Source organism: Nerophis ophidion, linkage group LG08, assembly GCF_033978795.1.
Source record: "Nerophis ophidion isolate RoL-2023_Sa linkage group LG08, RoL_Noph_v1.0, whole genome shotgun sequence".
In the NCBI taxonomy this organism is placed as follows: Eukaryota; Metazoa; Chordata; class Actinopteri; order Syngnathiformes; family Syngnathidae; genus Nerophis; species Nerophis ophidion.
In genome coordinates, this window is record NC_084618.1 from 58,519,711 (window position 1) to 58,546,283 (window position 26,573).

The 26,573-nt window shown below is 40.3% G+C and overlaps 1 protein-coding gene and 1 long non-coding RNA gene across 2 annotated transcripts in view; one reads left to right on the forward strand and one right to left on the reverse strand.

The window, feature by feature from the left end:
* The window catches only part of cyth3a (cytohesin 3a), a 67,981-nt gene that overhangs the window by 13,116 nt on the left and 28,292 nt on the right, over positions 1-26,573 (reverse strand). The window contains exons 2-10 of the mRNA XM_061909089.1: positions 21,660-21,742; positions 21,318-21,382; positions 20,861-20,927; positions 20,665-20,783; positions 16,517-16,597; positions 16,307-16,419; positions 14,280-14,428; positions 14,049-14,160; positions 482-558 (exon numbers count right to left, since the gene is read on the reverse strand). Coding sequence (XP_061765073.1) covers positions 482-558; positions 14,049-14,160; positions 14,280-14,428; positions 16,307-16,419; positions 16,517-16,597; positions 20,665-20,783; positions 20,861-20,927; positions 21,318-21,382; positions 21,660-21,742 — 866 coding nt within the window. The remainder of the gene's footprint in view (positions 1-481; positions 559-14,048; positions 14,161-14,279; positions 14,429-16,306; positions 16,420-16,516; positions 16,598-20,664; positions 20,784-20,860; positions 20,928-21,317; positions 21,383-21,659; positions 21,743-26,573) is intronic.
* LOC133558034 (uncharacterized) overlaps positions 7,095-26,573 on the forward strand; it is a 45,327-nt gene continuing 25,848 nt past the window's right edge. The window contains exons 1-2 of the long non-coding RNA XR_009807886.1: positions 7,095-7,852; positions 13,912-14,024. This is a non-coding gene — a long non-coding RNA (uncharacterized LOC133558034). The remainder of the gene's footprint in view (positions 7,853-13,911; positions 14,025-26,573) is intronic.

Here is a 26,573-nt window from a genome sequence, read left to right on the forward strand (position 1 = left end):
TTGTGTGATGACTGTATTATACTGATAGTATATATTTGTACCATGGTGGACACCGACTTAAACAAGTTGGAAAACTTATTCCTGTGTTACCATTTAGTGGTCAATTGTACGAAATATGTACTGAACTGTGCAATCTACTAATAAAAGTTTCAATCAATCAATCAATCAATCAATCAATCAATCAATCAGTCAATCAAAGTATTGTACACCAGAGCCTTGGTTCGATCCCCTGCATGTGTTCACTTTAATGCAGATACAATATAATCAAAAATAAACTCAATGAATTAATCCGTGGGTGTAGTTTGTGGAATATTTTTCATACAGATCAGGATTTACAGACTTGGCACAGAGAGTGAGAAATGTGGTTCTATAGCGTAGTGGTCATCATGTCTGCTTTACACACACAAGGTCCTGGGTTCGACCCCCCGTGGAAGCAACTTTAAATGATTGATGTATGCTGCGGAGTATGACAAATACTTACAGTTGTGTATTCAAAGTAATACAGGCAGTTGTCTGTCAATATAAACCACCTCCTCTTCCACGTTTTCACCCTGCCGCCTGCACAGAGAACAAGGACAAGAAGTTCAAACTGAGGACAACGACACGAAGTTCAAACTGAGGAAGTGTGTTGAGCAAAAGACTGTGTGAACCTGCTTGGGACCTATGCTCCACTTGCCACATCCGCTTGTAATCATCTGAATTCAAAGACTCAATGAGGGCCATGGCCTGCACACGCCTGTTTCCTTTCAGCCTGAAAATCACTGATGTACACGTGCATTTTATTTATTCGCTGCCAAATAATCGCCTTGGCAGAGACTTTGCGGCAGGAGTGACCGGTTGCATTTGTCCTCATGACTGGAAACTTCTATTATCAAGACACACAACCGCGCCAGCATGGTCTAATAAAAGTAGATTATTTGGATTAGTGGATATTGAGTGATGTAATTAACCCGCATAATACAAAGCAACATTTTGGTTTATAGCAACGCACAGTCTGGATGGAACAAGTCTGATGCCTGACAGACTGTGCACCGCTAAACTGATGTAATCAATATGTAATGTTCACTTGACCCAGATTTTTTCTACCGCAGGCAATGGTAAAATCAACGTTTTATATTTATGAAGTAAGTGGTGTGCTTCCTGACTGGTGTTGGTTTCCCTTGCTAAAGCAAATTTTAAAAAAATCCGCTGACAAATTTTAAATCTGCTTATTTTGCATTCATATTATTAAAAAAGTAATTATTGCTGATATTTGTAATAATTTTTAAAAATTAAAAACATTTAAATTTTTTTCAACTCAATAACTCAACAACAACACAAGTGAGTCGGGCTCGAGTTTAGAAACCTAGCGCAGAGCGAAGATGACCGTGCCCCGCGCTCCTGGGAACTCATTTGATTGGTCGCTGCAAAGTCCCTTTTTCTTCTGGCTGCTCTAGGTGATTTCTCATGCAGTGCGCCACTTTTGCCCCCATCGGTTGCTGACGGAAAATGAATCGCTGTCTTGTTCATTAAGACACCTGCTGAATTAAGGAAGAATGCTTAAGGTAAAGATGTGATGAAAAAGTTGACAACATTGCACTCGCCAGCCGTCAAATTGTACACACTGCAGGCAGCCAGGAAGCAGCGACGCTGAACATCCACTTTTACGGGTAGGTTAGACTTGTTTTCCATGATATTAATACTGTTAAATACGATTCAATTGGGATTGCCAACTGCATGCTGTAGTCTATGCTATCGCTACGTGGCCCTTTGTTGTGAAAAGGCGGGTTCTTCTACACAAGCTGTAATGCTGTTTTGCTTCAGAAACTATTAGGTACCCTGATGATGTGTGTGTGTGTGTGTGTTCATTAAAACATGGCTTATAACCTCAGCACGCATTTCCTCCTAATGTCACAATTGAGACCGCATATAATTATAATGTATAGATTGGGGGAATAGCTATGTTTGGCCGCCATTCTGTAGTTTTTGTTATAGAGCTCATCACAGAGATCTCTCTGAGAAAACTACAGATTTCACCCATTTTGCAAGTTATGCAACTAATCTATTGATAAAAGTAGCGATGTGTTTCCTTCAGGCACAAGTGAGAGACTTTGCAGCGACCAATCAAATGCATACTTGCCAACATTGAGACCACCGAATTCGGGAGATGTGGGAGGTAACGGAGGGGTGTATATATTTTCAATCAATTAATCAATTAATCAATGTTTATTTATATAGCCCTAAATCACAAGTGTCTCAAAGGGCTGCACAAGCCACAACGACATCCTCGGTTCAGATCACACATCAGGGAAAGGAAAAACTCAACCCAGTGAGATGACAATGAGAAACCTTGGAGAGGGCCGCAGATGTGGGTGACCCCCGTATTTCTATAGACTGCAAATTTTTTAGATCAGACTTCTCTATTTACAGGCAGCATACTCCTTCCAGCTGTCCTGCATGCACTGAAATCATTTTTTCCAATCATTTTGGAACTTGCAAGCGTGCTTTTTCTTCTTACTCGTCATCGCCATGTCTCTTCTTCATTCTTCTGCTTTGTCTCTGTTATGTTTTTAAACATTACTACTTGCTATAGTTTTGAAGCAATGCATGATGGGAATCCGAATGTTTTGTGTCTGTGTGTTAACGTGCCAGGTGGAATAAACACACACTGAGAAATAGCTCCGGGCCTGCCTACTTTATGGGTTATAGATAAACCTATGGATAACGGAGACATATATAATAGTCTCCTTCTTGTTGTGTGTGCAGTTGTGCACTGAGCTCCAAAAGCCGTAGATGTTATGTGACTGGGCCCCCAATATTGTTGTCTGGGTGGAAATCGGGAGAATGGTTGCCCCGGGAGATTTTCGGTAGGGGCACTGAAATTCGGTAGTCTCCAGGGAAAATCGGGAGGGTTGGCAAGTAGGCATAGAGATCTCTCTGAGAAAAACTACAAATTATGCAAGTAATCTATTAATAAAAGTAGCGATGTGTTTCCTTCAGGCACAAGCGAGAGACTTTGCAGCGACCAATCAAATAAGCTCCGGGGAGCGCGGGGCGTGGTCACCGCTGCTCTGCGCTGGGGTTTCTAAACTGGCAGTCGGGCCAAAGCAAGTATACCTCGCTACATCCACACTGAACTACTCTAAGTCGCATCCACAAGGATGACGACAATGGAAGTGGAGCATGTCTTAAACACAAGTGAAGCTCATGTTACACGGAAATCAGAAGGAAAAAAAAAATAGTACTGAAAATAAATCAAGGTCATGGCTAGGGCTGTATACAAGGGGATTTTAAAAAAAATACGCCAAAATTATCACTCATTTATTCAGTTCTAAAGCATTATAATAAACTGAATCAATTGTCATTTGATACAGGAGTTATCCAAGTTTTATTGTGTTACAATTTCATCGTTGTGGTCATGTAATCCTTTCTGCGGCGTTCTATTGTAAGAAGACTGCGTGGTTATTTACCATCAAAATGACGATTCCTCAACAGACGACGTTTTGTGCGCTAAAGTTTGCGAAAACAAATGCCATTGTCACGGTGCAGTGTGCTTTTATAACACAATTTGGCATCGATCCACCCCATTGTGAGAGCATTCGATGGAGGGTTAAACAGAAGAGACTGGCTGCTTGTGTAAAGGAAAGACTCCTGGAAGACCTCGATGACATTAAAGATCGATTAACAGCAGCAATCAGCACAGTGGATTGCATTTGGGAGGGATTATCATATCGTCTTGATGTTGTCCATGCTGCCGGGGGTGGCCATGTTGAGCCCTTGCAAACCATGAAATAAATGCTCAAAGTTATATACAAGACATGTGTTCAAGCTCCCTGCGATGAGGTGGCGACTTGTCCAGGGTGTACCCCGCCTTCCGCCCGATTGTAGCTGAGATAGGCGCCAGCGCCCCCCGCGACCCCAAAAAGGGAATAAGCGGTAGAAAATGGATGGATGGATGTTCAAGCTAGGATTTCTATTGTATTTCATTTTTGAAATATGGAATGACAATTTTGGCGTATTCTTTTTGAATCACCCTGTGTAATCAGCCGAAAAAGCAATACATTCAACAACCGAAATAATAACCAATGGTGCGCTGCATTAGCCATCTTGGATCACGTTACAAATCAAGTGTTCAGTCTCGCATTGTCACCGCCACTGTTGATAAGAGTATAGCTGCAGCGCAAAACTACTCCAAGTGCCCACAAGGGTGACGACAACAAAAGTGAATCGTGCTTATCGTGCGACTTATACTCAGGAGCGACTTATGTGTGAAATTATTAACATATTACCGTAAAATATCAAATAATATTACTTAGCTCATTCACGTAAAAGACTAGACGTATAAGATTTCATCGGATTTAGCGATTACGAGTGACAGATTGTTTGGTAAACGTATAGCATGTTCTATATGTTATAGTTATTTGAATGACTCTTACCATAATATGTAATGTTAACATACCAGACACTTTCTCAGTTGGTTATTTATGCCTCATATAACGTACACTTATTCAGCCTGTTGTTCACTATTCTTTATTTATTTGAAATTGCCTTTCAAATGTCTATTCTTGGTTTTGGGTTTTATCAAATAAATTTCCCCCAAAAATGCGACTTATACTCCAATGTGTCTTATATATGTTTTTTTCCTTCTTTATTATGCATTTTCGGAAGGTGCGACTGATACTCCGAAAACTACGGTATTGCTTTTTCGCCCATATTTAATCCTAACCCTAATCCTGACCCTTAATAAAACCCAACCCTAACCTAACCCTAACAAAAAACCAAACCAAACCGTAACCTTAACTTATTTTCAGCAGTATTTTTAAAGTTTATTTATGATTTCCGTGTTATATATTGTCTCGTCAGCTTCACTTCTGTTTAAGAGATTCTTCACTTTTGTTGTCGTCACCCCTGTGGGCACGTCTTTAAGTAGACGCGACTTAGACCTAAAGTGGGTGCACCATAGAATATTTCTGCACGGCCGCAGGAAGATATACTTGCCACAGTGGCGCCTAAAATGCGGGAGTGGACACTGGTTTTGTAATGTGGTCCAAGATGGCTAATGCAAGGCACCATTGGTTGTTGTTATTTTTTTGGTTAAAAGTATTTCCTTTTTTGTCTGATTTATATACAACCTTAACCAAAACCCAAACCTAATCTTAGCTTATTTTCAGCAATATTTCTTAAAATTATTTCTGATTTCCGTGTCTGTTCAAGACACGCTTTCATTGACAAGTCTTTAGGTAGGCACAACTTAGACCTAGAGTGGGAGGGACTTGGACCTAAAGTGGGTGTGACTTAAAATAGTTCTGCGTCTACTTGCCACAGTGGCGTTTGAAACGCAAGAATGGACATTTGATTTGTAACGTGCTCCAAGATGGCTCATGCAACGCACCTTCGGTTGAAATTATTTCGGTTGCATTGCTTTTTTATCTGATTATATGAAATGCTAACCCTAACTGCAACCTTAACTTATTTGCAGCAGTATCTTTTTTTTCTGATTTCTTTGTTCTGTATTGACTGGCCAGCTGTACTTCCGTCTAAAACACGCTTCACTTCTGTTGTTGTAACCCCTGTGGGCACGTCTTTAAGTAGACGCGACTTAGACTTAAAATTGTAGGCGTGACTTAAGCCTGAAGTGGGCGCGACTTGGAGTAATTTTGCGCAGGTGCAGCTACATCCTTCTTGGTAATAGGGAAATTTGTGTGTGTAAATGACTAACTCTTGAATATTACACTTGGATATAAAAGTAAGGTACTTCAAAATAAAGATAACAATAAACAAGGTTAAAGGCCTACTGAAATGAGATTTTCTTATTTAAACGGGGATAGCAGGTCCATTCTATGTGTCATACTTGATCATTTCGCGATATTGCCATATTGTTGCTGAAAGGATTTAGTAGAGAACATCGACGATAAAGTTCACAACTTTTGGTCGCTAATAAAAAAGCCTTGCCTTTACCGGAAGTAGCAGACGATGTGCGCGTGATGTCTCTGGTTGTAGGGCTCCTCACATCCTCACATCGTTTACAATCATGGCCAGCAGCAGCTAGAGCTATTTGGACCGAGAAAGCGACAATTTCCCCATTAATTTGAGCGAGGTTGAAAGATTCGTGGATGAGGAAATTTAGAGTGAAGGAGTAGGAAAAAATATTTTTTGAAAAAAAAGGCGATTGCAGTGGGAGCGATTCAGATGTTTTTAGACACATTTACTAGGATAATTCTGGGAAATCCCTTATCTGCCAATTGTGTTGCTAGTGTTTTAGTGAGTCAAATAGTACCTGAAAGTCGTAGGGGTGTGGCCACGGGTGTGTTGACGCCAGAGTCTCTGAGGGAAGTCACGAAGCTGCAGCAGCACATAAACTCCGCTGATCTCCGGTAAGAGCCGACCTATTACCACAATTTTCTCCCCGAAAACTGCCGGTTGACATGTAGTCGGGATCCATGTTCGCTTGACCGCTCTGATCTATGGTAAAGCTTCACCTCCGGGAATTTTAAACAAGGAAACACCGTGTGTTTGTGTGGCTAAAGGCTAAAAGCTTCCCACCTCCATCTTTGTACTTTGACTTCTCCATTATTAATTGAACAAATTACAAAAGATTCAGCAACACAGATGTCCGCTGATCTCCGGTAAGAGCCGACCTATTACCACAATTTTCTCCCCGAAAACTGCCGGTTGACATGTAGTCGGGATCCATGTTCGCTTGACCGCTCTGATCTATAGTAAAGCTTCACTTCCGGGAATTTTAAACAAGGAAACACTGTGTGTTTGTGTGGCCAAAGGCTAAAAGCTTCCCACCTCCATCTTTGTACTTTGACTTCTCCATTATTAATTGAACAAATTACAAAAGATTCAGTAACACAGATGTCCAGAATACTGTTTAATTATGCGATTAAAGCAGACTACTTATAGCTTGGACCGGGTTGGAAAATAATGTCCGCTACATCTCGAGACGTCAAACGCACGCGTCATCATACCGCGCCGTTTTCAACACGGCGCTTCGCGGGAAATTTAAAATTGCAATTTAGTAAACTAAAAAGGCCGTATTGGCATGTGTTGCAATGTTAATATTTCATCATTGATATACAGAGGTGGGTAGTAACGCGCTACATTTACTCCGTTACATTTACTTGAGTAACTTTTGGGATAAATTGTACTTCTACGAGTAGTTTTTATGCAACATACTTTTACTTTTACTTGAGTATATTTATAGAGAAGAAACGCTACTTTTACTCCGTTCCATTTATCTACATTCAGCTCGCTACCCGCTACTTTTTTATATCGATCTATTAATGTTTGTTTTGGTTTATGACAGAGCTTCACAGTAGAATCTACGCATGCCTGCGTTTCACCAATCACATGCAGTCACTGGTCACGTTGGACCAATCAAACAGAGCCAGGCGGTCACATGACCCGACTTAAACAAGTTAAAAAACGTATTGGGGTGTTACCATTTAGTGGTCAATTGTACGGAATATGTACTGTACTGTGCAATCTAATAATAAAAGTTTCAATCAATCAATCAATCAAAAGTGTGAAGGAAAAAAGACACTTTTTATTTCAACCGTACTTCCCGTCATAAGCCTAAAGACTGATCGCACAGTTCCTGTCTTCACAATAAAAGTGCCGCTCCATCGCGCCTGCGCTAACAAAATAAGAGTCTCCGAAAGACAGCGCAAACAAGCTAGCAAACTACGCAGTTTGCCGCCAATGTATTTCTTGTAAAGTGTGTATAAACGAATATGGAAGCTGGACAGATAAGATGCCAAAAACCAACGACTTTCATGTGGTATTAGACAGAAAATAGGAACTTATTTTCTCCTCCATTTGAAAACGTGGACGTCTGATTCCAATCATTGCAAGTCATCAGAATCAGGTAATACACCAACTTATATTCTTGTCTTCATGAAAGATAGGAATATATATGTTAAACATGCATGTATATTCATTAAAACATCTTCAACATGTGAACAAAAACGGCAAAATAAATAAATATAAATGATATACTGTATATATAAATGTATGTATGTATATATATATATATATATATATATATATATATATATATATATATATATATATATATACATATGATGTATGATATGTGTGTGTATAAATGATATGTGTGTGTATGTATATATGAGGTAGATCACCTCGACTTGGTCATTTACTAAGTAATTGATAAACGTTGAAAAACCTATTGGGGTGTTACCATTTAGTGGTCAATTGTACGGAATAGGTACTGTACTGTACAATTTACTAATACAAGTTTTAATCAATCAATCAATCAATCAAATTCAATCAATCAATGTTTATTTATATAGCCCCAAATCACAAATGTCTCAAAGGACTGCACAAATCATTACGACTACAACATCCTCAGTAGGCAATTAATGAATGCCTACTGAGGCTATGGTGCTGTTAAGTTATTGCGGCTCAATGTGCCATTTTTTAAATTTTATTTTAATGTACTATTATTTAATATATAATATTGTTTTAGTTGCTTAAGAGATATTCCTGGCTCTGAATTTGCTCATTGCTATTTTCATGTTTTTGTGCATTATTTGTTGCCGTAATTAGGTTACTCATCAGTTACTCAGTATTTGAGTAGTTTTTTCACAACATACTTTTTACTTTTACTCAAGTAAATATTTGGGTGACTACTCCTTACTTTTACTTGAGTAATAAATCTCTAAAGTAACAGAACTCTTACTTGAGTACAATTTCTGGCTACTCTACCCACCTCTGTTGATATATAAACTATCAGACTGCGTGGTTGGTAGTAGTGGGTTTCAGTAGGCCTTTAATGTTGAAGTTTGTGTTTAGACAAAAGACAATCGGAAAAAAATATATTACCCGATTATAAGTTGACAGCTTCACTGACTCAACACCCATACAGTAAAGTGGGCTTTGGGTTAGTATTGTACTTGACTTAAATGTTGTTTCATTGTGAATTTAATTTTGCTACGGTATTTTCAGGCATTTTACAATGGAGGCATACAATCAGTACAATAGAAATGGGGGTCTTTGTTGACCAGTCTAAAATGTCTAGCCCTGTACACTCCTGCCTGTCATTGGGTGATAGAAGCACAGCAGGATGCTTCCTCCTGCTATGCACTCATCATACTCATTGGGAATACTGACAGGAAAACAGAGTCATTAATTCATCCAGAACTTTTAAACTAAGCGGGGTCCCCTCTGATGGGGTTCAAATAAAAATGGAATGTAGTGCTGGGAAAAAGTGAAGATAACTTGCTGATCTGGCAAGTGCAGAGGACAGAAACACAGAGCCAGAGAATGCAGAGGAAAATGGGGGTGGGGGGAGGGGGTGTGGAGAGGTAGGAGTTAGTGAGGCCAGCAGGGCAGGACCAGAGAGGAAGGATAATAAAAAAGGGGTGAAGATCTCCATTATTTCTCTACATGAGCAGTTCCACACAGCGGTGCGCACACATTCCCAAAAGTCTATTCTCTAAAAGCATGACTACATGTTCTGACAGATAGCTGGATTAGTAGCGGGCGGGCAGAAGGGGTCTTTGAGATGACTCAACTGCAAAGTCCTTACCATGCAAACTTAAACACTTGAGTAGTGATATTTTGTGAATGTACAAAATGGCTTTAAAACGAAATTTAGCACCGTCTCTCATCTTGTTACTATGTGGAAAAATGTTGCATTATAAAAAGCAAGTGGCTCTGGGGTCTGATGTAAAAAGGTGATAAAATACCTTTTTGTATGTGTGTGCAGCATCTTTTGAACAATTTGGGATCAGTGTGGCTCGGATGGTAGAGCGACTGTGCCAGCTACTTCTGCCATCCTGATCACAGCCAATGTGTCTCAGGCAAGACGCTTCACCCACCTTGTTCCCAGTGGCATCCACACTGGTGTGCCAACGTGCAGGTCTCCCTTGAAAAAGAGGTTCTTAATCTCGATGGGACTTTTCTGGGTAAAATAAAGGTAAAAAAAATAGCCAGCCTCCTATGGAGTGAACGTAATGCAGAATGACAGTCGTTGTCATTCTCTTTTGGAGATTTATGTCTAAAAGAGAGATGCTCAAGCCTTCACTAATTTGGCCACTTAATTAGGAACACCCGGCAAATATGATAGAGCTTTTTTGGGGGAAATTATGCATTTACAAAAATAATAACATTGTCCTGCATCGTCTGACTAACTAGTAGGGGTGTGCCGATTAGTATCTGCTGATTTTCATGAAAAGGTACTTGATCTCCATTGCCGATTAATGCCTTTTAATGCAGATCACAATGTATTTATTTTTAGTGCCCCCAGTAACAAGCTCGCAGCTAATTGTGTATCTCCATACACAGTATGGAGCTGCTCCCCTAAGTTATTTTTATCATGTTGAACATGTTACAGAAGCAGGCCTCCTAATAGCTAAGCTAACCACTGAGCTAGATTTAAACAACACCAATAAATATCCAAAATAGTTTCTCTCGTTTTGATGAAATAACATTAGAAGAATTGTTACAACGTGTAAATGGAATAAAACAAACAACATGTTTACTTGACCTACTTCCTGGGAAACTTATCAAGGAGCTCTTTGTATTATTAGGTCCATCAGTTCTAAATATTATAAACTTATCACTTTCCTCGGGCACTGTTCCCCTAGCATTAAAAAAAGCGGTTATTCATCCTCTCCTTAAAAGACCTAACCTCGATCTTGACCCCATGGTAAACTACCGACCGGTGTCTCACCTTCCCTTTATTTTGAAAATCCTCGAAAAAGTTGTTGCAGAGCAGCTAAATGAACACTTAGCGTCTAACAATCTATGTGAAACCTTTCAATCCGGTTTCAGGGCAAATCACTCTACTGAGACAGCCCTCGCAAAAATGACTAATGATCTATTGCTAACGATGGATTCTGATGCGTCATCTATGTTGCTGCTCCTCGACCTTAGCGCTGCTTTCGATACCGTCGATCATAATATTTTATTAGAGCATATCAAAACACGAATTGGTATGTCAGACTTAGCCCTGTCTTGGTTTAACTCTTATCTTACTGACAGGGTGCAGTGCGTCTCCCATAACAGTGTGACCTCGGACTATGTTAAGGTAACGTGTGGAGTTCCCCAGGGTTCGGTCCTTGGCCCTGCACTCTTCAGCATCTACATGCTGCCGCTGGGTGACGTCATACGCAAATAAGGTGTTAGCTTTCACTGTTATGCTGATGACACCCGACTCTACATGCCCCTAAAGCTGACCAACACGCCGGACTGTAGTCAGCTGGAGGCGTGTCCTAATGAAATTACACATGGAATGTCCGCTAATTTTTTGCAACTTAACGCCAAAAAAACGGAAATGCTGATTATCGGTCCTGCTAGACACCGACCTCTATTTAATAATACAACTCTAACATTTGACAACCAAATAATTAAACAAGGTTACTCGGTAAAAAATCTGGGTATTATCTTCGACCCAACTCTCTCCTTTGAGTCACACATTAAAAGCGTTACTAAAACGGCCTTCTTTCATCTCCGTAATATCGCTAAGATTCGCTCCATTTTGTCCACTAAAGACGCTGAGATCATTATCCATGCGTTTGTTACGTCTTGTCTCGATTACTGTAACGTATTATTCTCGGGTCTCCCCATGTCTAGCATTAAACGATTACAGTTGGTACAAAATGCGGCTGCTAGACTTTTGACAAGAACAAGAAAGTTTGATCATATTACGCCTATACTGGCTCACCTGCACTGGCTTCCTGTGCACTTAAGATGTGACTTTAAGGTTTTACTACTTACGTATAAAATACTACACGGTCTAGCTCCATCCTATCTTGCCGATTGTATTGTACCATATGTCCCAGCAAGAAATCTGCGTTCAAAAGACTCCGGCTTATTAGTGATTCCTAAAGCCCAAAAAAAGTCTGCGGGCTATAGAGCGTTTTCCGTTCGGGTTGCAGTACTCTGGAATGCCCTCCCGGTAACAGTTTGAGATGCTACCTTAGTAGAAGCATTTAAGTCTCACCTTAAAACTCATTTGTATACTCTAGCCTTTAAATAGACCTCCTTTTTAGACCAGTTGATCTGCCGCTTCTTTTCTTTTTCTCCTCTGTCCCCCCCTCCCTTGTGGAGGGGGTCCGGTCCGATGACCATGGATGAAGTACTGGCTGTCCAGAGTCGAGACCCAGGATGGACCGCTCGTCGGGACCCAGGATGGACCGCTCGCCTGTGTATCGGTTGGGGACATCTCTACGCTGCTGATCCGCCTCCGCTTGGGATGGTTTCCTTTGGACGGGACTCTCGCTGCTGTCTAGGATCCGCTTTGAACTGAACTCTCGCGGCTGTGTTGTAGCCACTATGGATTGAACTTTCACAGTATCATGTTAGACCCGCTCGACATCCATTGCTTTCGGTCCCGTAGAGGGGGGGTGGGGGTTGCCCACATTTGAGGTCCTCTCCAAGGTTTCTCATAGTCATCATTGTCACTGGCGTCCCACAGGGTGTGAGTTTTCCTTGCCCTTATGTGGGTTCTTCCGAGGATGTCGTAGTCGTAGTGGTTTGTACAGTCCTTTGAGACATTTGTGATTTAGGGCTATATAAATAAACATTGATTGATTGATTGAATAAATAAGTAAATATGTTAATTTAAGATGTAACCGCATTACAGCAGAATTTAATTATTTAATTAACAAGTAGATTACTAAGGATCTAGAGAAGATAATATAACTGCAACTGTTGGTGTGTCAGCATTGCCACAGTCAGCACGCCACAAACAAGAGGGCCAATCTATCCATAAATTGGTGGTGTCGATTGCAAGAGTAGTATCAGTTTACAAACCCCGTTTCCATATGACTTGGGAAATTGTGTTAGGTATAAATATAAACGGAATAGAAAGATTTGCAAATCATTTTCAACCCTATATAGAGTTGAATATGCTACAAAGACAACATATTTGATGATAACTGATAAACGTTTTTTTTGGGAAATAATCATTAACTTTAGAATTTGATGCCAGCAACACGTGACAAAGAAGTTCGGAAAGGGGGCAATAAATACTGATATAGTTGAGCAATGCTCATCAAACACTTATTTGGAAAATACCACAGGTGTGCAGACTAATTGGGAACAGGCGGGTGCCATGATTGGGTTTAAAAACAGCTTCCCAAGAAATGCTCAGTCTTTCACAAGATAGGATGGGGCGAGGTACACCCCTTTGTCCACAACTGTGTGAGCAAATAGTCAAACAGTTTAAGAACAAGGTTTCTCAAAGAGCAATTGCAAGACATTTAGGGATTTCAACATCTACGGTTAATAATATAATCAAAAAGTTCAGAGAATCTGGAGAAATCACTCCACGTAAGCGGCATGGCCGGAAACCAACATTGAATAACCGTGACCTTCGATTCCTCAGACGGCACTGTATCAAAAACCGACATCAATCTCAGGAACACTTCAGAAAACCACTGTCACTAAATACAGTTTGTCGCAACATCTGTAAGTGCAAGTTAAAGCTCTACTCTGCAAAGCGAAAGCCATTTATCTGGGCCTGAGATCATCTAAGATGGACTGATGCAAAGTGGAAAAATGTTCTGCGGTCTGGCGAGTCCACATTTCAAATTGTTTTTGGAAATATTCGACATCGTGTCATCCGGACCAAAAGGGAAGCGAACCATCCAGACTGTTATCGACGCAAAGTGTGTTGATATTGTTACACTGTCAATAGCACTCACCATAAAAGGCTTTAAAATGTAAATGTAATACATGTGATTGGTATTGGTATGGGTATCGGCCGATCTCACTCATGGATGATTAAAACTTGCAGCATAAAACCCTGATCGAAACATCCCTACTAACTAAGTATATATTCAATTACAAAAAGAATCAGTGTTTTATTAATGTCTTACTTTCCCCCTGATGAAGTGCTGTGTAGGTGTGGATGTTTGAAGAGAAATTTTAACCAGCATAATTATCTGCTTTCAGTTATTGTGGTACAAGGTTTGTCAGCCTCTGTTACAGCTTCACCGCACGCAAAACAAGAGGCACTTGCCCTGGCTCATCTAACATGACGGTGACTTGGCCGCAGTTCTGGAAGGGTGAGTGACTGTGGACGCACATACCCAGCTTTAAAAGCCAGCCTTCTCTGTCGGGGTTGAAAAATGTATGCGTCAGATCATTCCCGTCGTCCTCTGGGATTTTAAATGGCTCATTTTTGATGCTGTCGTAGAGGTTCTGCGGAAAAAAGAGGGGACGATTAGTATTTATTTGAGAAAGTGCCTAGCTTCTATGCAGAAAGGTGTGACAAGAGAGGCCACAGTCACTGGCACATTCCTCACAAAACAAATCCTCACCCTGAGAAGTTCCTCTGGAAGATCTCCGCCCTCATTGATGCCTCTGTTCATAGAGATGAAACGCTCCACAGGGGGCTTGTCTCTGACGTTGGGGTTATGCAGGCTAGTGTTTAGCATGATGATGGCGAACGACAGCACGTAGCAAGTGTCTGAAAAAAGCGTTACAATATTCAGATGTATTGCAGATGTGCATTTCTGAGCTTAGAAGCCTCCATTACAGTCTTACTGTAAGTTGGATACAATATGCATTTGGATGTATGAAAAAGTTGTTTGGGTAATGACCCACAGATGCAATCACCACCGAGATGGAATATTTTTGGTTTAGTGGGATTCTTCTTCTTCCAAGAACTGATTGCACATTGCTAACAGAAATACAAATCATGTACATGATGCAGATGCTGAGTAAAAAACACATCTTTTCTCATCCCATCATTGCAGAGTACAAGAATGTAGCATGGTTTTGTCCAAAAATGGATGTATAATTGGTATTAAACTTAGGTATGTTGACCATTAATGATTTTTCTTAAAACAAGTTCCAATTTCCACATCAAAAAAGTTCACAATGAAACCGTGACATTACCAAATATTTTGAGCCTTTGTAATGCAGAAAATGGGCAGAAAATTATATTTCTAAAAACACAATATCGTAAAATATACTATTAATATTATTATTATTATTATTACTATACCAGTATGGTATGTTAACGTAGAATCAAATACAGTACTAATAAGAAAGAAATTAAGTTTTCATGGTCATCATAGGTATAGTATTAGGATGTGCGTAATACACTATTGAATAGGGATGTGAATCTTGCAACAACTCAGCATTCGATTCTATTTTTATTCTTCGGGTGATGATTAAATTCAGAATTGATTCTCGATCCAACATTATTCTCGATTCTCCCAATATATTATTTGGTATAAAATGATTCTAAAATCTTTTCAAAATAGGTTAGAAAAACTCCTTATTAGATTTTTCCCCCTATTAGATAAGATAGTACTTTATTTATTCCTTCAGGAGAGTTCTTCAGGAAAATTAAAAATTTCAGCCCAATCCCATTCAAGATTAGACAAACATTACAGGGAGACAGCGCCCCTTACAAAAAAGATGAGATACAGGTAAACAAGTGGGGGGGAATGGGAGAAAAAAATATTAGTGCAGCAATTAAGCACAGAGATGGCCTGAAAAAATGTTTTAAGTGTAAAAATGTATCCTTAAAAATCAAAAGGCTTCATAAAAAAATATTAATCGATTCGGAATAAATAATAATCACAATCTGGATGTGAATCAATTTTTTTTCCAGCACCCCTACTGTTAGATGCTAGATGTGTCAAACTCCAGGCTTGGGGGCCAGATCTGGCCCACCGCATAATTTTGTACGGCCCACGAAAGCCTGTAAATTATACTCAGTAAAGTACTTCATCTTTCTTACTATATGTATTTGTTCTTTTCATTATGAATATTAAATAACAACTCTGAAATCTGCTACATTTGTCTGTAGCTTTTCATTTTCTATATACAAAAACATACCTCTTGATACATGACAGTAAACTTAACTGTATAGTTTGTTAAAATTTCATGAAGAAATATATTGCGTTTGCATCCCTATATTAGTGAGACAGAAAATGTATACCCTCACTTAGCCCCCAGACTGAGCCCTCACAAGCATCTTATTTCCTTTTATAAAACATGCTGAAATATTTACCAGGCTGTTGTTTTTGTTGTTAGTCACAAGACTGTGTTCTCACTCAGCCAGGTTGTGTGTTTGTGAATAATGGATGTTCTGTGTCTGTAGCTTGCTGTGCTCATCTGCTGCACAAGGCTGTGATGTGTAGTCACTTTAATCTGCTTAATCCTTATGGAGCCTTATTTACCGCAACACTTATAGCTGAATGTTATTGATGTATTCAAAACACAAAGGGCCATCACTTGGTGCATCCTGTTTCGAGGTACCGTCACGTATTCAATTCAACGGCTGCTTGAGCAGATACAAGAATCTGCTTGTAGTTTAAGGTAGCCTGCAGACCTGTAGACTGGAAGACCCCGGAGTTGCACTGGCAGTAGCGCGAAGCAAAAGCTTCCATCATGCGGTCAATCTTCTGAGCTTCACCCGGCAATCGGAAACTCCACAGGAACTGCCTACGAGGAAAACAGGAAGTAAAGGGGTGATTTAGTTGGCGTCATAAAGCATCAGGATATGCTAAGCTTAGAACGTTATCTGTTTGAATGAGCTGACCGTAGAGCTTGGACAAGGTTGAGGTCTGCAAACTCGTGCAGCTCCACGAAAGCCTGGAGCACCTTGATGTTGAAGTCGTCCCTGGTGAATTAAAAAGGATGTTGGAAACAAGAAGATAGTCCGCAAGAAACCAAGCATATAGGTGTTGAAATGGGCCTTGTGCCCTTCCTCAGCATTCCTGTCATGATTGCTAATTTATTCACACAAAATGCTGAGAGGTGGCGTCTGGAAGCAATTTAAACAGCTGGCTGGTGCTTAGCGTTTGCAGCCCCTGAAGGCGTCAGTGCATGCGCATGACTGGTTAAAAGCAGCTAAACCCCAAAGCCACTCACACACTGTGGTTTGTAGGGCCGTCAGAGCGTTCTGTGTTGAAACCTGTCCTCGAGTTTGGTCTTAAAACAAAGGTTTTCATACAATAACATTGTTGAATATTTACAACGTAGTGTTTTTCTCTGCGATGCGTGACGTTGTTGCTCATGAAGTTGTCTACAGCCAAATAAAATGAAGATTTTCTGCACAATGTACTAAATATTAAGCACAAAGAACTATGCACAATACCAACGGTGATGATGCATATGTGATATAACAAGAAGTTCACGATCACAGACTACAGCCACGATAAAAGTCATTGCCTCAATTAACCACAGCTTCCCTGGGCTGGCAGCACTCATGCAGCCCTAGACCATAACGCCTACCACCGTGCTTGCTTGGCTAGACACAATTATTTTGGTACACTTGCGGTCCCAGCTATTTAGACAATAATGGTTTTGAGTGAGTGTATAGTAAAGCTGTAGTGTACACTGATAACATTGTCTTTTGCCTGGTTTCATCGTTTAACCCAGGAGGGGTGTCAAACTTATTTTTATACAAACCCACACAGTTATGTTTGACCCCAGATGGCAGTATCTAACAGTGAACAACAGTATTACACAATTTCCTGTGCATTTGATTTAGATTTTTTTTTGACATACAATGTAAAAAAAAAAATATTTTTTTTAATCTGTAGCTTTTACATTAAAAAACAGGCAGTTCAGTCGTAAACATTTTACCGTAAAATGTATAATGTTTTATGGTAAAAAACAAAACAAAAAAACTGGCAGCTCATTTGCCTGAATTTCATTGTCAAAAAACAGTGGAGGAAGAACTTGCTTTAAAAATATAAGTCAAGCAGTTAAAAAATGTTTGTTTCTATTTAAATGATAAATGGGCTGTACTTGTATAGCGCTTTTCTACCTTCAAGGTACTCAAAGCGCTTTGACACTACTTCCACATTTACCCATTCACACACACATTCACACACTGATGGAGGGAGCTGCCATGCAAGGCACCAACCAGCACCCATCAGGAGCAAGGGTGAAGTGTCTTGCTCAGGACACAACGGACGTGACGAGGTTGGTACTAGGTGGGAATTGAACCAGGGACGCTCGGGTTGCGCACGGCCACTCTCCCACTGCGCCACGCCGTCCCAAAAACAAAAAAAGTGCTTTAAAGGTACAGTACGATCATATATTTGTTGCATTATTAGATAATGATTATTTTTAAAAATATGCGGTTGCATGGATTGCATGTATGTTTTTCTGTCAAAATGGAAAGAACGAAACATTTGGCAAGAAAAGATTAAGTATTTTATTGACACATTATTTTCAGTCTTCAGAGGGCCAAATAATACGACGTGACAAAGCCCGGTGCCTGAGTTTGACACATGCGGTTTAACCTATATTCTACTTCCTTATTACTCTTATTTGGTATATATATACCAGTACATGTTTTTCAGCTGTCTCCCACCTCTTCTGCACTCGGTCTGTATTAAAAGGTCCCTACTGTACCCCATGCAAAAGCCCAATAATTAGCGTGACAAGTCCAAAGCTTTTTGGCAATTTGAGTAGGCCCCCTGCCTGAGTCATCACACTCTGGTAGTGAATGTTTCCTTGTCTGACCTGATGTCAGATTACAATTCAGGCAAACACAGCAAATTTTATGGCATGTTTTGCTTATGTTTTGGTCAGGTAGTGGTACACTTGAGTGTAATATATATTACACTGGTATTTCTGTTTTGGTTAGTCATCTGTTCCAAACATAGACGTAATTATTTTTTAAAAGTCCGTTTTTGTCGCCTGCATTCATGGGGATTGGGGACAAAAAAAAGGCCTGAAACTTGTACTTTTACACCACTCACAAGCTCAATGATTGGTCTTGTGGGGCTGCCTTCTTGCCAATGTGACGATGAGAAATAAATGGCAATATGAATCATGAACAAGTAGGACACAGCAAAAGGTAAGAAAACATGTTAGATAAAAATCCAACCTTTTTACCTTTTATTGAAGACTCTTGTTGGCAAAGACAGCAATAAACATAGAAGGAGGACGACGGGTGGGGACAGCTACCCAGACGCCTGTCAGTTTCGCCCCTACAGTTTTGTTTTGTTTTAGTTTTTCCTCTGTGTATGTCTTTGTTTCCTGTCAGCGCTTTTATTTTGGTAATTTCATGTCTTTCTCCCTGTGCGCTGTTTCCCCTCAGTTGCGGCTGATTGGCACCTGGCCACACCTGGTGTCAATCAGCCCGCTCCTAATTTACCTGCTTTGTTTCTCCAGTCAGTGCTGGATTATTGTCATGTCGATGTCGCTCTTGTCGTTGCTACCTGTCGTGTCTTATCAGATCGTGTCAATGCAGCGTTGCGGTAAGCTATATTTGATAGTGGTTTGTAGCTTATTGTCTTTTGTTCTGCTTCCAAGTTTGTTTTCATATTATAAGTACGACTTCTGTTTCTTGCTCGATACCTGCTATGCCTTTTTGTTTATCTGCCCACGTGCGCGCTTTTTGTTTGTACCCTTTGTTTGTTTTTTGTTTTAAATTAAATCATTTTTTCTCACTCACTCCATGCCTGCCTCCCTCTCTGCATGTTTGGGTTTGTCAACAACTAACTCTGACAACGCCACCTTCATACTTCCTTTGTTAACCTAATAGTGTTTCTCGCCTTTTTATCAAACTTTAGTTAACCCCCCCCCACCAAAAAAAAAAAAAAAAAAGCAAAGGACTTAGTCACCATGCGAGTTGGATTTTTGGAGACTTTTTTCATGAACAATGTTTGGCTGGATAATAACAAAGGCGGTATTCAAAAACTGGGGAAAAGATATGTGTTGAAAATCGAATAATACGAAGAGTGGGCTGTACAAAAACTGTAGTACCACTAACTGTACAAGATGATCATATATTGAAACTAAAACAACTTGGTTTTTTTATTAGCTAAGAATAAATGTAATTTCTAGTGGTTGTATTTCAACTAATTGAAAGTGATTTTATTTATTTTCCCAGTCGAAGAAAACGAGACCAAGTCAGTGAGGTGACTCTTGTGAAGTACTTGTAGCTAATAATAATAATAATGGATTAGATTTATATCACGCTTTTCTATTGTTAGATACTCAAAGCGCTCACAGAGAAGTGGGAACCCATCATTCATTCACACCTGGTGGTGGTAAGCTACATCTGTAGCCACAGCTGCCCTGGGGTAGACTGACGGAAGCGTGGCTGCCAGTTTGCGCCTACGGCCCCTCCGACCACCACCTATCATTCATTCATCAATCATTCACCAGTGTGAGCGGCACCGGGGGCAAAGGGTGAAGTGTCCTGCCCAAGGACACAACGGCAGCGATTTGGATGTTAATAGGTTGGAAGCGTACCTGCAACCCTCAGGTTTCTGGCACGGCCGCTCTACCCACTACGCCATACCTTTCTACATGCTTCATTATTTGCAGCCTTTACTCGTTCGACAATGGTCACATTCAGATGCAAAAAAACAAACTGGTAAATGGTAAATGGTTTATACTTGTATACCGCTTTTCTACCTTTTTTTTTTTTTTTAAGGAACTCAAAGCGCTTTGACACTATTTCCACATTCACCCATACACACACATGGATGGCGGGAGCTGCCATGCAAGGCGCTAACCAGGACCCATCAGGAGCAAGGGTGAAGTGTCTTGCTCAAGGACACAACGAATGTGACTAGGATGGTAGAAGGTGATGATTGAACCAGGAACTCTCAGATTGCTGGCACGCCCACTCTCCCAACTGCGCCACACCGTCCCCAAAACAAACAATATATCATAACAGACAGTAGTTGAGTAAATGAAATAGCTGCCGAACTAACTTACCGTTCGCCAAGGTAGTCCCCGATGACGGTCTTGTTTAGACCCTCGCCTTTATAGAGGAACTGGGCGATGTCTTCTGGAGTGTGCTGAAGTAGGTCATTCTCCAGCAGGAACTGGATGCCCTGCAGGGGAGAAAAAGTAGGGGAATTTAATCCTGAACAAAACAAGATTTGTTTGCGAAAAAGAAGAAGAAAAATACCTTTTTAGGGTCCATGTTGAATTTCTTCCTGCCCATTGCGATCTGCTTGTTTCTCTGGGATGTCTTACTGCAATACATTGTGAGGTCCGGTTAGAAAACTTCTGCGTTGTTTTAATGAATACTTTGGCCTACTACGCCACTGTATTTTAATGTTAGTCATTATGATGGCGCTTGAAGAGCCAATTGTTTTCTGAAGTGGTATACTTGAAAAACTAAGAAAAAAAAAAGTTTGAGAACCGCTGCTGTACTGTAAAAATGAATAGCTATACATGATTTAAAAAACAATGACAGGATAATGCCTGTGGATCAACTACATCATAAAAAATATATTTCATATTATATTAACATTTATACTAACAAATGGATGCACTGTGTTAAAAATGTGATGGAGTGTTGATATTTACAAGCAAATGAGTCAAAACAAAATTGTGCAAAAAAGTAAGTGGTCGCATCGTACCTCTCGCCAACGCACGTCAACTGCTCGATTTCTGTCATGACCTCGGCGATCTCAAACTTCAACCTCTGAGAAACAAGGATGTTTCTTTAGCCAAAGTATTAGGTATTAGTAAAGCAAGGTGGTAGCAGTGTCACACATTCTGCCTTCACAAAGTAAATGCAGAAGATAACCATTATGCATCCCAACAGATGTCCGGCAGTCATATATTATGATTTGTGCTTGATTATTTTATGAGCAATAGCGTAGGCCTATGTTTATTTTTACGGTAGTTATTATTAGCATTCATGTAAAAGAGGTCAAATGTTATAAGTAAACTACAGGAAGAACCAGGTCAGGACGCACCTCGATGTCGTCGAGCAGCTCCCGCTTCCTGCGCCGGATGTTGCACAGCTCATCCCTCTCCTCCAGGGAGAGATCCTCAGGAACTGAAACCCATGTTGGAGAAAATGAAAAACGCAGTTTAAGCACACATGCTCATTTGTATACACTTTACATTGCGTCAACACACACATCAAAAGGCACGTTGAGGGATCGGGTCCAATCTGGCACCTTGGAGCTGTGAAAGATCAGCAAAACATCGGGAAAAATCCCATTTGCACATCGCTGCTGCTGCGGCACTGACTGTATCACCTCGCTCAAGATGGAGCCAACACACATCACAAGGCACATCTTTGCTCTTAATTAACCAGAGAAAGAGGGAAAGGGTTTTAATTAAAGCACTTCAAAGTGACTTGGCCCGCTCCCTTTTCTCCACTTTGCCCAGGGGATAATTCTATTAATAAAACCAATCCAGATTAAGTTTCTCCTGCGCTGAATTTGGTGATTTAACGCGGCATTCAAGCTCATAGGTTCTCAGAGCTCCAGGAAAAAATATGAGAAAGCAGAGAGGATGAGTCACTTTTCAAACCTGTGTCTCTTCATCTCAATCTTCTCCATCCTACTAAGGCACATTAAGCTTGTTTGATCTTGCTTCATTAGGCAAAAGCGGCACAAATCTCTCCACGGGGCTAATATCGCCTACATGTTGTTGAGAGAGTCGATGGAGAAAAGTCACTGGATACCATTCCTCCCGCGACTTAACACAACAAGGTCACTAAGCATCCATCCTACTAGCTTGTTAAGGGAAGAGTCGCCACACATTTCATTGACCTCCTGACTTATTGATGTCATCCTGGAACTCTGTGTTTAGACTCAGGTAAACAGATGTGGGATTTCCAGTTTTTAGCACATCTTAACTCTGGGCCAGGTTTCAGTTATATTCCCATCTGCTGTGAAAGCACAGTGACAAAGAGAACGAAAATAAATATGTTAATTAGCTGTTGTTACCGCAGGCCCTTTTGCAACTATACTGGAAATTAAAAGCCAATTAAGTGCTCATAAGAGGGAAAACTTTCAAGGCTTTCTTTTTTTAAAACATTTTGCAGAAGTTTTTGGCCTATATTCAATTAAATCAGGAAGATGCTCACATGTCTGTGGACCGGTACTACAGGGATTGTTTACTTTAGCTTTAGTAACATGCGCCTCCATTATTTTGTGCTCCTTTTACAGTGGTAAAATCACATGGATGCTCTTTTTGGTTGCTCTTATTTGTTGTGGGCATCCTCTTTTTGATTATTTTGTTTGAGCTACACTCTCAGAAATGTAGTAACATAACAGTATGTTGAATCGTTTGAGTACGATGGTGTATAAATGTGCTGCAGCATAGTGACAACTAAAATCTTACACCAATACAAAACCCAATAATATATATATTGTTAAATGAATACCTCTCTGAAGAGAATCTTTGAAAGAGCAGATTAATACATTATATGAAAATAACTTAACACATGATATATACTCCGATGATTAACTTGTGTGATGACTGTATTGTACTGATAGAATATATTTGTACCATGAATTGATTTACGTGGACCCCGATTTAAACAAGTTGAAAAACTTATTCGGGTGTTACCATTTAGTGGTCATTTGTACGGAATATGTACTTTACTGTGCAATCTGCTAATAAAAGTTTCAATCAATCAATGGGTAACAAATTTGGTACCTTTTATTGTACCTGTGCTCGTCACTGGCTTAAACACTTGGCAGGGAAATAAGCACTTAAGCAGCACTCAGAGCAAACCCAGTAAAACTGCCTCTAGGTCAGGGGTGCCCAAAGTGGGGCCTGTGGGCCAAATTTGCTGACTGGTTTCGTTCGGCCTGCCAAAGGGTGGCTTCCCAAATACATATTCATACTCTTTTAAACTTGCACAATCATTGACGGCTTGTCTGCAAGGCTAACAGGTTGCCATCTATGGAATGTAATGATCTTAACTACCTTGAAAAAAGGCGGTATGGATTAAACTACTCCATTTTTGCGCAGCTGCACGCTTGAAATTGATGTGTTTGGGCCATTTCTCATTGGCACATTTTCACGTAAACCCTTTAGGGCAAAAAGTTTGGGCACCCCTTGTTCTAGGTAATGTTGCAATTTTCCATCTTAATAAAGCCTAATAGGAGACACACAAATGTAGCGTAATGATCCACTTTTCCAAAATTCGCAGGCTCAATGCTAATTTATATTAACTTTGCCATAAAATTATCTACTGATTACAATTGGGGATTTTACATGGTGATGTCACCATCTCCAAATTTAGTAATGAAAAGCACAACTAAGTTGCAGGTTACAACCAAACTGCTAATGTGTGATTGTCATGACCTGGAAAGGCATGTCATGTATTGTTTAGATTTTGGGTGTTTTTCCTCTGTTTTGGGTTTTACTTCCTGTTTTTCGCTCTTATGTTGTTGCTACTTCCTGTTTGGTTTGTGTTGTCCTGCAGTATATTCATCCCTGCTTCTAAGTGCCATTGTCATCACCTGCAGGTGATTAACGATTATGTGTTTGACCTGCTGCTAAGTATCTCCTGAGGGCTTTAAAAGCCAGTTGCACTTCTTAGTCACTCTGGGATCATGGTTATGAAAAATGGGTAATACTTGTATAGCGCTTTTCTACCTTTAAGGTACTCAAAGTGTTTTGACTCTATTTCCACATTCACATACACACACTCACTCACTCACTCACTCTTTGATCGATTGATTGAAACTTTTATTAGTAGATTGCACAGTACAGTACATATTCCGAACAATTGACCACTAAATGGTAACACCCGAATAAGTTTTTCAACTTGTTTAAGTCGGGGTCCACGTTAATCAATTCATGGTACATATATATACTATCAGCATAATACAGTCATCACACAAGTTAATTATCAGAGTATATACATTGAATTATTTACATTATTTACAATCGAGGGTGGGGTATGTGGGGGCGGGGGGGTTGATAACAGCACTTCAGTCATCAACAATTGCATCATCTGAGAAATGGACATTGAAACAGTGTAGGTCTGACTTGGTAGGATTTGTACAGCAAGTAGTGAGAGACAGAGATCAGAAAGCATAATAACAAGTATATACATTTGATTATTTACAATCCGGGGAGGTGCAATGTGGAGGGGGGAGAGTGTTAGTTTAGGGTTGAAGTTGCCTGGAGGTGTTCTTTTAGTGCGGTTTTAAAGGGGAACATTATCACCAGACCTATGTAAGCGTCAATATACACCTTGATGTTGCAGAAAAAGGACCATACATTTTTTTAACCGATTTCCGAACTCTAAATGGGTGAATTTTGGCGTATTAAACGGTTGTGACGTCACCTAGGTAGTCAATCCGCCATTTTCTCAAACACATTACAAACGTCGAGTCAAGTCAGCTGTTATTTTCCGTTTTTTCGACTGTTTTCAGTACCTTGGAGACATCATGCCTCGTCGGTGTGTTGTCGGAGGGTGTAATAACACGAACAGGGACGGATTCAAGTTGACTTAGGTGGAGTGTGCATCGATTAGCACGGCATGCTAATCGATGCTAACATGCTATTTAGGCTAGCTGTATATACATATTGCATCGTTATGCCTCATTTGTAGCTATATTTGCATCCAGCCTTTCCCTCCACCCACATTTAATGCCAAACAACACTTACCAATTGACGGATTTAAGTTGCTCTAGTGTCAAAAGATCCAAAAGTCCCTCGTCTGCACATTTTACCGGCGATGCTACGGCAGACATGGCACAAAGATTTATGGATACCCTGCGACACTCAAAGCAGATGCATTTCCAACGATAGTCAACAAAATCACAAAGGTGAGTTTTGTTGATGTTATTGAGTTATGTGCTAATCAGACATATTTGGTCGCGGCATGACTGCCAGCTAATCAATGCTAACATGCTATTTAGGCTAGTTGTATGTACATTTGTAGCTATATTTGCATCCAGCCTTTCACTCCACCCACATTTAATGCCTAACAAACACTTACCAATCAACAGATTTAAGTTGCTCCTGCACATTTTACCAGCGATGCTAAGACAGACATGGCACAGAGATGTATGGATACCCTGCGACACTCAATCGTTGGTTAGAAGGCGATCCCCGAATAGCTTCAATAGCTATTCGCTCAATAGCTTCAGTTTCTTCTTCAATTTTGTTTTCGCTATCTGCCTCCATACTCCAACCATTTGTTCCAATACATGCGTAATCTGTTGAATCGCTTAAGCCGCTGAAATCCGAATCTGAATCCGAGCTAATGTCGCTATATCTTGCTTGTTGGCATCACTAAATGACGTCAGAGGAAAATGGACGATGGATTTAAAGATAGCGAAAATAAGGCACTTTAAAGCCTTTTTTCGGGATATTCCATGATGGGTAAAATTTAGAAAAAAACTTTGAAAAATAAAATAAGCCACTGGGAACTGATTTTTATTGTTTTTAAGCCTTCTGAAATTGTGATAATGTTCCCCTTTGAAGGAGGCTAGAGATGCACTTTCTTTTACACTTGTTGGGAGTGCATTCCACATTGATGTGGCATGGAATGAGTTAAGACCTTTGATAGATCGGAATTTGGGTTTGACATGGTTTGTGGAGCTCCCCCTGGTGTTGTGCTTATGGCGGTCATTTACATTAAGGAAGTAGTTTGACATGCATTTCGGTATCAGGGAGGCGTAGCGGATTTCATAGACTAGGCTCAGTGCAAGTTGTTTTACTCTGTCCTCCACCCTGAGCCAGCCCACTTTGGAGAAGTGGGTAGGAGTGAGGTGTGATCTGGGGTGGAGGTCTAGAAGTAACCTGACTAGCTGGTTCTGGGATGTTTGGAGTCTAGATTTGAGGGTTTTGGAGGTGCTGGGGTACCAGGAGGGGCATGCGTAATCAAAAAAGGGTTGAATGAGAGTTCC